General features: G+C 41.8%; 1 protein-coding gene across 2 annotated transcripts in view; it reads left to right on the top strand.

The window, feature by feature from the left end:
• Positions 1-13,368, top strand: part of tpp2 (tripeptidyl peptidase 2) — a 106,842-nt gene that overhangs the window by 85,288 nt on the left and 8,186 nt on the right. For both annotated transcript variants that reach the window (XM_043691155.1, XM_043691154.1), the window contains 3 exons: positions 2,610-2,755; positions 5,776-5,872; positions 12,848-12,978. In XM_043691155.1, the coding sequence (XP_043547090.1) occupies positions 2,610-2,755; positions 5,776-5,872; positions 12,848-12,978 (374 nt within the window). The remainder of the gene's footprint in view (positions 1-2,609; positions 2,756-5,775; positions 5,873-12,847; positions 12,979-13,368) is intronic.

The raw sequence follows: 13,368 nt of genomic DNA, 5'->3' as shown, positions 1-13,368 counted from the left end.
CCAGATCATTCATCTCAACCCGAGGACATCTCTGCAGGAGTTCCTAAAAACAGTGTCCTAGGCCCAACCATCTTCAGCTGTTTTATCAATTACATTTCCTCCATCCTTAAAGTAGGTATACTCGCTGATGATTGTACAATGTTCAGCACTATTTGCAACTCAACATACATTGAAATAGCTTGTGTTTAAATGCCTAAGACCTGGATGGCATCCAGGCTTGGACTGATAATTGGTGAGTACCATCCATGCTACACAGTGCCACTGTGTTAAACAAGAGAGAATCTAACCATCATCCATTAATATACAATAGCAATACAATAACTGAATCCACATTGATCAAAATCTTGTGGGTTATCATTGACCAGAAACTGAACTGAAAGCCTTATCAATACTGTGGCTACAGGACCAGGTCAAAGATTAGGAATTCTGTGATGTGTGAATCACCTCCTGTCTCTCCATTGCTTGCTGTTCACAGGACAAAGTTGGAGTGCAATAGAATACTCTGCAGTTGCCTGGATGCATGCAGCTCCGTAAAAACTTAAGCCTGATACTATCCAAGACAAAGCAGTTCACCCTATCCACCATATTCTACATTCACTCACTTCACTCATGACTCACTGGGGAGCAGTGTATACCATCTTCAAGATAGACTGCAGCAAAGTGTCCTCCAAGTTGCTTAGCTACTTAGAGGTTCTATACATGCTGACTATTGGCCAAGGCTCCTTTGTCAGCACCAGGATCTATGCACATCTAGAATGGCAAGGATAGTAGATACTTGGGAATACCACTACCTTCAGCTTCCTGCCAAACCACACACAATCTTGCCTTGGAACTGTATCACAAATCCTTCACTGTCACTGGATCAAAACCCTCAAACTTCCTCCCTAACTACACTGTAGGTATCCTGTACCCCAAGGACTGTAGTGGTTCAAGAAGGCAGCTCACCACGACCTTCTGAAGAGCAATTAGGTATGAACAATGAATGCTGGGATTGCCAGAGATACCCATATCCATGAATTAATGAAAAATTATATTTGTTACGGTGGTTTCACCTTTACAATTGAAATATGAAAATTTGAATGTGAAAATCAAAAGTATTTAGTCTTCAGTATTGTTGACAACGCAATTTAATACTTCCTCATGGTACCAATAGATTTCCCTTTGCTGATCGATCTTCATAAAATGAATTCCTGCTGTCCTTCTGTAAAATGCACTCCATAAGTCTCATTTACTGTAAGGACTTAACAGCCAATCCTTTCACCCCTACATACAGAGAAGGTCTTGCCTGTTGAAATTTGATGCAGAACATTGTAAAATATCCCATTACCAGCCAATAGGCTTCTTCAGTGAAATGATTTCTCAACCCCTACGCAAACAACAATCCCCTGCTCAACGTAAAGGAAAGCCCAGTCTCAAATAAAGTCCGAAACAAGAGCAGGCCAGTCAGCCCCTTCTGGTATTGAATGAAATCATTGCTAATCTGTGACCAGATTCCAAATATATACTGTTAGTGCCATTGGTTAACAGAAGTTTAAATCCTGGGTTTCAAATTAAGAATAAACTCAGTATCACTTGCCATTTGCAGAGTTCAAAATTTCTGTCAAAAACCAAAAGAACTGCAGGTGCTAGAAATCAGAAGCAGAAACAGAAATTACTGAAAAACTCAGTAGGTCTGGCAGCATCTGTGGAGAGAAAACAGAGTGTACATTTCGTGTCCAGTGTCCCTTGAAAGATCTGTTGACCCTTGGAGATGAGAAGAGTAGTGGAAGCATTACTTGGAGTCCTAATCATAAAAACATAACCAAGTACCATAACCTGAAGTTCTGAAGTGCCTTTAACAAAAAAAAGTACATGATATGAGCTTTGCCATTGCCAAGCAAAGGATACAGCTAGTGGAAAGCTGACCAAAGTTTAATCAATGGGCTAGATTTTAAGTATGGGTTCAAGAAAGAAAGGCTAGTGTAGATATTTTAAGTGGGGAACTACACAGAGAATTTAATGTTGATGAATGAACATGATTAGTGATGGAGGGAAACGCACAAAAGGTCAGAGTCTCCGGAATGGATAGCTTAGGAAATCTTGTCGAGCTGAACAATATTGGAAAGCACCAAGCCATGGAGACATTGAAGCACTTGGAGAAGCATTCCAAATTTGAGAACATTATTTGGCAAAGGGATTCTTTACAATCTAAAGAGTAGTAAGGCAAACAGCACAACAACTGGTGCTTCCTTTTTTTTATTTGAATCCTAGCTTTTAACTCTTAGTGTTTTTCTTCACAGTTCCTTATTTAATATCATTAGACATCTTGATTCCTCAATAAATAAATCGATTTCACTTGAAAATTATCTGTCTCATATCTTTGGAGGTTGCCATCACTGGGCAAACTGGGAGTGAATGCACAGTAGCATCACATTTAAATCGATGCAAGCACTGAGATTGGATCAAGTAAAAAATGTATTTTTTCAATTAAGTTTTATAAACATCTCAGCTTTGTAAATATTATTAAGATTTAAGCAGTGTGAATGCTGGGAATAAGTATTTCTTTTTGTTAAAATTAATGGAGTCATAATATTTGGATTTTTAATTTTTTTCTCTCTGTTACATAACAGGACATGGTGTCTGTGCAATATCATCTTATACCGTCTCCAAATAAGCAGAAGAATGGAACCAAAGAGAAAGATGTGGATAAAGAGAAAGATGCAAAAGATGAGTTTGCTGATGCTCTCAGAGACCTGAAGATACATTGGATGGCCAAGTATGTATTTGTTTGTTCCAGAACACACCTACCTTTAGGGATGAGTGGCCATAATATGATAGAATTTTACGTTATGTTTGAAAGTATGTTTGAGGTAGCTCAATGTAAAAACAGTGTGTTAAATTTAAACAGAGGAAAGCATGAAGTGCAAATTAGCTAAGATAAAGATGTAATGGTACATCAGAAATAGTTTGTAAAAATTATGACATAATTTACAGCAACTATACATTCTTTAAAGACACAAACGCTCAAAAAGGTTAGTTGGCTGTGACTAACAGAGAAAGTTGAGGTTTGTGTAAGATTAAAAGTGGCCTGTAAAATTGCTAGATATAGTAATAAATCTGAATTTCAGGAGGACTTTAGAGTATTCCAAGGGAGGACTAAGAAACGACAAATTAAGGGAGAATAGAATAGAATATGAATGTAACAAAGAACACGTTACAAACTGGTGTAAAAGTTTACACAAGTGCATATAAAGGGAACATTTTGCTAAGTTAATGTGAGTCCATTGCAGACAAGTCAGGAGAATTTATAATGGGGGACAGAGAAGTATCTGAGGGGTTAAATGTTTATTTTGTGTCTGTCTTCACTAAGGAAAGTACTATAAATCTCCCTGAATTAGAGATCTGAAGACAGGGGGAAATTAGGAATTGAAGAAAATCAGTATCAGTAAGAAAGTTGTTTGGAGAAATTAATGGGATTGCAGATTAAATCCTAGGACTATGATATTCTCCATTCCAAAGTGTGAGATTCACTGGCTGGGCCACTGTTTATTGCTTGGCCATGTACTGTAGGTAGACCACAATATCAGTGATTCTGGATTGACTCCTGAAGATTGGAAGTTAATATGTGTTACCTGACTATTTAAGAAAGGAGGGACAGAACACTGGTAAGTACAGACCTGTAGCCTTTTCACGAGAAGGGAGAATGCTAAAATATTGTAAAGGGTGCAATAAATGGACTTTTGGAAAATAATGATCTGATTCAGCTTAGTCAGCATGGATTGGTGGATGGAATTTAGATTAGATTACTTACAGTGTGGAAACAGGCCCTTCGGCCCAACAAGTCCACACCGACCTGTCGAAGCGTAACCCACCCAGACCCATTCCCCTACATTTACCCCTTCACTTAACACTACGGGCAATTGAGTGGCAATTAACCTGCGCATTTTTGGATTGTGGGAGGAAACCGGAGCACCCGGAGGAAACCCACAAAGACATGGGGAAAATGTGCTATGCAAACTCCACACAGAGAGTTGCCTGAGGCGGGAATTGAACCCAGGTCTCTGGCACTGTGAGGCAGCAGTGCTAACCACTGTGCCACCGTGCCGCCCCAACAAGTCCACTCTGAAGAGTAACCCACCCAGACACATTTCCCTCTGACTAACACAACTAACGCTATGGGCCATTTAACATCGTTGGACTGTGGGAGGAAATCCACACAGACACGGGGAGAATGTGCAAACTCCATACAGACAGTTGCCTGAGGTTGGAATCGAACCTGGGACCCTGGTGCTGTGAGGCAGCAGTGCTAACCACTGAGCCACTGTGTCTGCTGGAATATTTTGAGGATGTTACTACCAAAATTGAGAAAGGAGAGTTGGTGAATCCTTGGACTTTCAGAAGGCTTTTGATGAAGTCCCTTAAAGAAAGTCAGCTAGCAGAATTAAAGCACGTGGCATATGACTTAATAATTTGGCATGGATTAAGAATTGATTAACAGGAAAAAATACGGGTCATTCTTGCACTGACAGACTGTACCTATGGGCTATTGCAAAGATCAACACTTGGGCCCCAGCTGTCCATCGTATAAATGAACTATTTGAATGTGAATGCTAAAGGTAATACACTAAGTTTTCCAATAACACAAAGCTAGAAATGTGCGACTTGAGGCAGTTTCAGTGAATCTTTAAAGAGACAAATTTCGTGAGTGGGCAAGAATATAATAGATGGAATATAATGTAGACAAATAAGAGATTATTCACTTTGGTAGGAAGAACATATATGCAGTGTTTCTTTAAATCGTAAAAGATTAGACACTGTAGATTTGTATGTGAACCTGGATGTTCTCATGAATAAGTCACTGAAGGTTAACATGTAAATACATAAACTATTAATGAATTGAATTAGCTTTATCGTTACATGTACTCAGATGAGTACAGTGAAAAGTTTATAAGTCTCCACTTATGTAGAAAGATCGTATGAGGAAAGGCTGAGGCACTTGGGGCTGTTTTCATTGGAGAAAAGAAGGTTTAGGGGTGACTTGATAGAGGTGTACAAGATGATTAGGGGTTTAGATAGGGCCGACAGTGAGAATCTTTTTCCACGTAGGGAGTCAGCTATTACAAGGGGGCATAGCTTTAAATTAAGGCGGGGTAGGTATAGAACAGATGTTAGGGGTAGGTTCTTTACTCAGCGAGTCGTGAGTTCATGGAATGCCCTGCCAGTAGCAGTGGTGGACTCTCCCTCTTTATGGGCATTTAAACGGGCATTGGATAGGCATATGGAGGATAGTGGGCTAGTGTAGGTTAGGTGGGCTTGGATCAGCGCAACATCGAAGGCCAAAGGGCCTGTACTGCGCTGTATTTTTCTATGTTCTATGTGCCATCTTAGGGACAAAGGTACCTAAGTACAGTTTCTTCAGTTACAGATTAGTTACAGTGTAATAATGTCGGCAATACAGCATTATCTTAGGTACAGAGTACCTGCGTACAACCCTTAGTAACAGAATAGAGAAATGACGAAAAGTTACATTCCACCTACACACAGTATAACCATAGGTCAGAGAAACGAGAAGCAAAGTTAGAAAGACAGACATCAGACAGGCGAATGGAATGTTAGCATTTATTACATGAGGTTTTGAGGGCAGGAATAACAAAGTCATGCTTGAATTGTATAAAAGCTTAGTTAGATTCCAGCTAGAGCAGTGTGTGCAGTTTTGGTCTCCTTGCCTTAGGAAGGATATTATTACCTTAGAGGGAGCGCAATGATGGTTCACCAGATTTGTTTGTTTTTCTTTAGATTGGACATGAATACGCTGTATGAAGAATTGAAAGAGTCTTATCCTACGCATCTTCCTCTATATGTTGCACGATTGCATCATTTGGACAATGAAAAGGTTAAAATACATTTGAAAGTTGTTTTAGCAATGCACAGAAACATGCAAAAGTTAAGAAAATTTAACTTGCCTCAATGCCAGTGAGTGATGTGACCTTGTGCTGTTCCAAACTGTGTAACTACTGCCTAGGCTTCTCTGAAGTTGCCCAGAGATCTGTTCTTGACCCCTCTTTTTGTAAAGACATTATCTGAAGGCACAGGGTCAAATTTCAGATGTATGATATACTGTATACTGATATCATCTGGCTCCACGTCTTAGTCATAATCCTTGACCTCTAATTAAGTCTGTGCACATAGACTATCTGACAGTCATCAAAGTCCCAAACATTTCTCCAAATGACCATATGGAAGAGTGCTTTTTTGGTCCCACCTCCTTAGCCACACCTTTATAATAAGTGAAACCTTGGCATTCTGTTTGACCCAGGAATGAACTCCAGTCCCACATGTTATTAATTACCAAAAATAATTATTTCCATGTAACTTGCAGCACAAGCTAACCACCACCACTGCTGAAATCCTTGTTACATCTTGCTCTATTGGAGGAAACATTGGATTTTGCAGTTTCCTTTATTTTGGGGGCTACAGACCTCTTGATTTTCCAAACTTTGATTAAGTATGTTATCAATGCACATGTTTTTATACTTGTCCTATATTTGGCTAAAACTTGAGTAGTTGAGAGGAAGTGATTTGGCTGTTGCTGATTGACTTTGTGGTTTATTTAAAATGTTGTGCTGCAACAAATTGCTTCCAGACATTATTTGTCGTATGTAGTTTTCTTTGCAAGTTTAGCATGTGGGAAACTGAAGAGTATGTATTCTCCTCAGCAAAGAGACGTGCTCTCAGCAAGCTGCCATACCCACAGGTAGTCTTTCGAGCAATGTTAAAATAGAGCGTGAACAGCACATTCCTAACTCAAGGTGCAGTTGATCACCATCAGCACCTCATCCTGCAGTGAATTGCCTCTTACCCTGGCAGTGATCACGATCCCTTCATTTTGTGGCACCTGTATGCAGCCTGTACTTTACTGAGTCAAAGGTTAACTCATAAGATTAAAAGACTAAGAAGCAGATGTAGGACCTTCAGCCCATCATGTCTGTTCTGCCATTCAGTGAGATTATGGTGATCTCATAATCCTCAACTCCACTCTCCTGACTTTTCCCCATAACCCTTGATGTCCTTACTAATTAAAAATGTCTGTGTCAGCCTTGAACATACTGAATGAGCCAGTCTTGATGGACCAACCATCTAATCCTCACCTCTTCAGGCAATCCCTTCGTACCCGGAATCAGCCTGATGAACATTCTCTGAACTGCCTCCAGTGCCAATATACCTTTCCTTAGATAAGTGACCCAAAACTTTTCACAGTATTCCACCTGTAGTCTGATTAGAGCCATGGAGAAAGTGAGGTCTGCAGATGCTGGAGATCAAAGTTGAAACTTTATTGCTGGAACAGCACAGCAGGTCAGGCAGCATCCAGGGAACAGGAGATTCGACGTTTCGGGCACAGGCCCTTCTTCAGGAATGAGCAGAGAGTGTTCAGCAGGAGAAGATAAAAGGTAGGGAGGAGGGACTTGGAGGAGGGGCGTTGGAAATGTGATAGGTGGAAAGAGGTCAAGGTGAGGGTGATAGGTCGGAGTAGGGTGGAGGCGGAGAGGTCAAGAAGAAGACTGCAGGTCAGGAAGGCGTTGCCGGGCTGGAGGGATTCGGCTGAGACAAGGTGGGGGGAGGGGGGATGAAGAAACTGGTGAAGTCCAAGTTCATCCCCTGCGGTTGGAGTGTTCCCAGTCGGAAGATAAGACGCTCCTCCTCCGACCGTCGGGTTGTTGTGGTTTGGCGGTGGATGAGTCCAATGACCTGCATATCCTCGGTGGAGTGGGAGGGGGAGTTGAAATGCTGTGCCACAGGTTGGTTGGGTTGGTTCGTCCGGGTGGCCGAGAGGTGCTCTCTGAATCGCTCCGCTAGTAGGCGGCCTGTCTCCCCAATATAGGGGAGGCCACACCGGCTGCAGCGGATGCAGTAGATGATGTGGGTGGAGGTGCAGGTGAATCTGTGGCGGATATGGAAGTTTCCCTTGGGGCCTTGGAGAGGAGTGAGGGGGGAGGTGTGGGCGCAAGTGTTGCACCTCCTGCGGTTGCAAGGGAAGGTGCCGGGAGTGGTGGTTGGGTCGGTGGGGGGTGTGGATCTGACAAGGGGGTCGCGGAGGGAGTGGTCTCTACGGACAGCTGATAGGGGAGGGGAGGGAAATATATCCTTGGTGCTGATGTCTGTTTGGAGGTGGCGGAAGTGACGGTGGATGATGCGCTGTACATGGAGATTGGTGGGGTGGTAGGTGAGGGCCAGTGGGGTTCTGTCCTGGTGGCGGTTGGGGGGGCGGGGCTCAAGGGCGGAGGAGCGGGGAGTGGAGGAGATGCGGTGGGGGGCACCGTCGGCCACGTCGGGGGGGAAATTGCGGTCCTTGAAGAAGGAGGCCATCTGTGTTGTACGTATTTTGAACTGGTCCTCCTGGGAGCAGGTGCGGCGGAGACGAAGGAATTGGGAGAATATGCAATTTAAGCAAGAATTCTGTATTTTTGGCTGTCACCATTTAAATAATATTCAATTCCTTTATTTTTGCTGAGAAAGTGCTTAATCTCACATTTTCCGGATTATATTCAATCTGCAGAAGTTTCTGTCCATTCATTTAAATGTCTGTATCCCTCTGTAGATTCTTTGTATCATCCTCAACACTTTCCTTCCCACCTATTTAACACCATCCACAAGCCTGGCGATAGTCTATTCCCTTCCCTCATCCCAGTCACTAACATATATTATAAATAATTGCTGCTCCACTACCGACCCCATTGGCAGTCTACTTGTTACAGATTGCCATCTTGAAAATGTTATCCCCAATCCCAACTCTGTTGTATTTTTAGTTAGTCAGTCCTTCATCTATGCCAATGTACTGGGGTGGCATGGTGGCTCAGTGGTTACCACTCTTGCCTCACAGCACCAGGGACCTGGATTTGATTCCAGCTTCAGGCACCAGTCTATGTGGAGTGTACACATTCTCCCCGTGTCTGTGTGGGTTTCCTCCCACAATCCAAAGATGTGCAGGTTAGCTGAATTGGCCATGCTAAATTGTCCCGTAGTGGTCAGGGATGTGTAGGTTAGGTACATTAGTCAGGGATAAATATAGGATAATGGGGAAGGGGAATGGGTCTGGGTAGATCACTCTTCGAAGGGGTCGGTGTAGACTTGTTGGGCTGAAGGACCTGTTTCCACACTGTAGGGATTCTTTGTTGGTGTTCTATGATGCTGCTCTGAGCACATTGAATTCTTGTCTTATTCAGTTGCCAAACAAGCAATATCTTATTGAACATCTTTGGAAATCCAAATATATTATATCTACTGCTTCCCCTTTACCTATCATCTTCAAAGAATTTTAAAAATAATTGTCTTTTTCATGAAATTGTGCTGACTCTGCTTGATCGTCTTATGTATTTATAAATGTTCTTCTATTGCGTCCTTCATAATGGGCCAATAACAGATGTTAAGCTAACCAGCCTATAGTTGCTTATTTTTGTTTCCCTCCTTTTCTGAATATGGTTCCAGCTCTTTTCCAGAATCTAAGGATTCTTGGAAGATCACAAGCAGTGTACTATCTCTGCAGCCACTTTCTTAAAATACATGGTTGATACTCATTAGGTCTAGGGACCTACCAGGCTTTAGTCCCATTACTTTACCTCGTACTTTGCTCTCCAGTGATAATTTTTGTACTTATTTTCAATCACACTCCCCCCCCCCTCCCCGACATAGAAGCAGAATTATGCCATTTGGTCCGTCGAGTCGGCTCCCCTTTTGCCCCTTGATTATTTAGTATTTTTGGAATATAGTTGTGTCTTCTATTGTGAAGACAGATGCAAAATATTAATTGAATTCTTCCACCATTTCCTAGTTCCCCATTATTATTTCTCCTCCCTAATGCTTCAATGGCCCTATGTTCACTTGGGAGCTTGAATTTTTTTATATTTTTGAAAAAAACTCTTGCTGTCTGTTTTCAAATTGCTTGCTAGTTTATCTTCAATTTTTTTTTGATTATCATTCATGACATGATTCAACATTCTGGTCCATATGTACAGCAGGTCAGCAATGAGAGGCATTCTGCCAAGTGAAACAGTATGAGAATACATGATCGGTTTTCTTGGGCCATGCTTCCACTGCCTACACTGTTCCAGACTGAGCAGATCTGCAATACCCATCTGAGTGGGCATCAAGATTTGTCATACCCTGCTGCACTTAGTGGACATTATCAAGAAAATGTCCTGGCATTACCTTTCAAATGCGAATAAGGAGAAGGAGGATTTCAAAAGCATGTGATACAATGCAGATAGTCTCTTTTGCTCAGACTCAACATGAAAAAAATCGGGCAATATCAGTCACCTCAACCACACCATTCATTGACAGTCCCATGTCTCTGTCTATTTTCCAATACTGATTATAATATCATTTTCTTTCTGACAAAAAAGTTCCAATCCAATTTTGTAAATTCAGTCCTGAAATGATGCTGAAAAATAAATCAGTCTCCCCTTTGTGCCCATCATTGTCTTTGGTTCTGGGGGGTTAATCTCCAAGTGAAGAGAATGCAGACGGACGTGAAAGACAACTTGGAGCACCTCTAATCCTGCGAGATCATACCCAGTAACAAGGTGTGCAGTTTGAAGTATCAGCCATCTGATTAGCTGGCAGAGATTGGAACCTAGCCTGCTAGCATTTTTACAGGATAGCAGGTTCATGTTCCTCAGAGCCGCTGTCACTCTCACCAAATGGTGCTTTATCAAGTCCTTCTGATCTGGCTGAAATCAAATTGACAGATTTCTGGGATGAGTCAAAAAGTGTGCTGGAAAAGCACAGCAGATCTGGCATCTCAGGAGCAGAAGACTCGATGTTTCAGACATAAGCCCTTCATCAGATTCCTGGGATGCCATGGAAACCCCTTTGAATAGCAGCGAGCAGAATTATGATAGCAGCGATCTGAGGTTTTAAGAGAGCATTCCAACCTTTGAAGCAAATAATTTATTGTTATGGAAACTGCGCTACCCACTGTATGACTTTGCATTTGGGTTCCACAGCTATGCTATTAAACTGTTCACCTGTTCAATGCTGGCAAGGATAGGCTCCAGTCTCTGGGCAAATCCCTGCACTAAGGTAGTGCTGGGCTCTTCCATGCTCTTTGATATGAACCCTGGTTTTTATAATGCACCAAGTATTTGATTATGTGCACCAATCAACTTTCCTCTGTAGCCTGGCCCATCAAAGTCCTCATCTCACTCTCTTTTCAAATGAATTAATGTGTGACCTTGCCAGCTGGAGCAGTAGTACCTTCACTCTTCTTTCCCACTGCCCTGGGTTGGGGGTCCTGCACTCGTGTTCCTTGTGTCTCATCATGTTCAAACCCCTCCTGTGTCTAACATCTATAACGTGCATTGTGACTGCAGCAATGAGATAGAATGAGTTTGCCTCTTTATGTTCACTGTCATTTTCCTCTTCCTGTGCTGACTGAAAAGGCTGCATGTTTTGGCTTGCTGAAATAAAATACAAGGATTAGCTCATGGTGAGGAGAGACTAGAAAGTAAAAGTGTATACTTATGTTATCTGCAGCAAGTATGTCTGAGGTTGTGTATTGAAGGAGAAATGATATGAGTGAAAATGGATTCAGAATGCTGATATACTCATCATTGATCCTTCAGCCTGCTTCAGTAATGCCCCTCCCATGATAGCCAGCCATGTTTCTACCCATGTAAGTTTAAATATTCAGGCATTCTGCTCTGCTCCCCATTCTTCATGGTGGCTTGCTATAATGCACCATCTTCTCCTGTCGGAAGGAGTCACATTTGTCACTGTGTGTGGCAGGCTGTGGGATGAGGTTTGCAATAATGATAAGTGTGTGAGAGTAAAGCCTATGAATTAAAGGTTAATCACTGATGAGCAGAGATTATTGGTAGATGAGTGAAGGGAGCTGTAGAGATTGACTAGTAGATGAGGGTAGGGAAAGAACTGGTAGGATTTGCCATTTGAAATTGAATTGACACACCTTAATGACACAAGGCAGATTTTTGAATTTAATGCTTTTTCTATCTATTATCTTGCAGCAAAGCTTCTGGTATTGACATCTGCTGCTAATGATTCTCAATGTTCCTTTAGCATGGTTTAGCGTTGGTCTGGTCGGTGTCTTAATTCCTTTCAGGAGATACAAGATGTCCTTCCTCCTTGTGAAAGATTTTCATACAATGCAGTGGAGTACGTATAGACAATCCTTGATATGACACAGCTCACATTGACTTGTCTAGTGTTCCACACTTTGTGCACTCCCCAGTACATCACCCATTTCTGAGGAGCAGCTGCCTTTAAGTAGCCCCAGTCATCAGTAATGGCTGGAACGTTACAGATCATTTATAGAGAGCACTTTCTGCACCAAGGCAATGAATGGGCTAAAGTTAATTATAATGCACTTCATGCCCATTTTGGGGTGATCCAATTTCTCCCCTCTTTATCTGATATCCTCCTTGATAATCTTGTAGCCTCCACATCTTGCTCACAAAGTCCTGCTCACTAATTTCCTCAGCCATGGTGATGAATATTGGTTCCCTGTCTTCTAACGTCATTCTCTCCTATTCCCTGTTCTCCCATGCATCCTGCTGCTGCCATTCATTTGAGAGCCTTCAGTTGACTTGGCTTTGCTTCTCTCCCTGGTAATCTCTCAACATTTTTTCCACCTTAAAAAGACTTCCTCAGCCATCTTTTCAACTCAATTTGCAACCATCTCTATTTCCTCTAATTTGGCTCAGTCTCTATTCCTTTTAACTGACCTTATCCTCTTTTTCCCCAATGCCTCCCTCATAATAAAACATGTAACCTTCTCTCCACTTAGAGTAATATATGAATGCTTGTTCTCTGTTAATACAACCAGTTCAAGGATTCTGACCTCTCTGTCATATAGGACCGAATCAAAAGAATAGATGAAATTGTGGAAGCAGCAGACGATGTCATATCTCATATTGATCAAACTGCCTTAGCCGTTCATCTCGCCACGAAGACAGACTCCAGACCTGAAGCTGCTGCTGTCAAGAGGTGCATAATAACTAAGATTTAGTTTGGATTCCATTGTTGACTTACAGAAGAGATTTCTGGAAATTAATAATTGATGTCTGGTTAACCTAAGTGTTTTGTGTCTGCTCTTTGTAGTACTGAACATGATCTCAAGAAATTACTCATAATAATAAAGTTTCTTATAATTGTATTTTCTGATCTGGGATTTTGGATGTGAAATTGATCCATAACTCCAAACCTTGAACTCCGTTCTCATTTTTTTGCAAATCCAATGGTAAAATAAAAGAGAAAGTAACATTTGAAACAGAATATCTCCATAGTTAGAAACATTGCATTTCCCAGTCCATCACTAAACCAGGCTCCCACCCATTGACTCCATCTATACCAGCCCCCCCCCCCTCCCATTGACTC

This window comes from Chiloscyllium plagiosum, chromosome 6 (assembly GCF_004010195.1).
Source record: "Chiloscyllium plagiosum isolate BGI_BamShark_2017 chromosome 6, ASM401019v2, whole genome shotgun sequence".
Lineage (NCBI taxonomy): Eukaryota > Metazoa > Chordata > Chondrichthyes > Orectolobiformes > Hemiscylliidae > Chiloscyllium > Chiloscyllium plagiosum.
The sequence above is the reverse complement of the archived record's forward strand: the minus strand, read 5'-3'. Positions and strand labels throughout refer to the sequence as shown.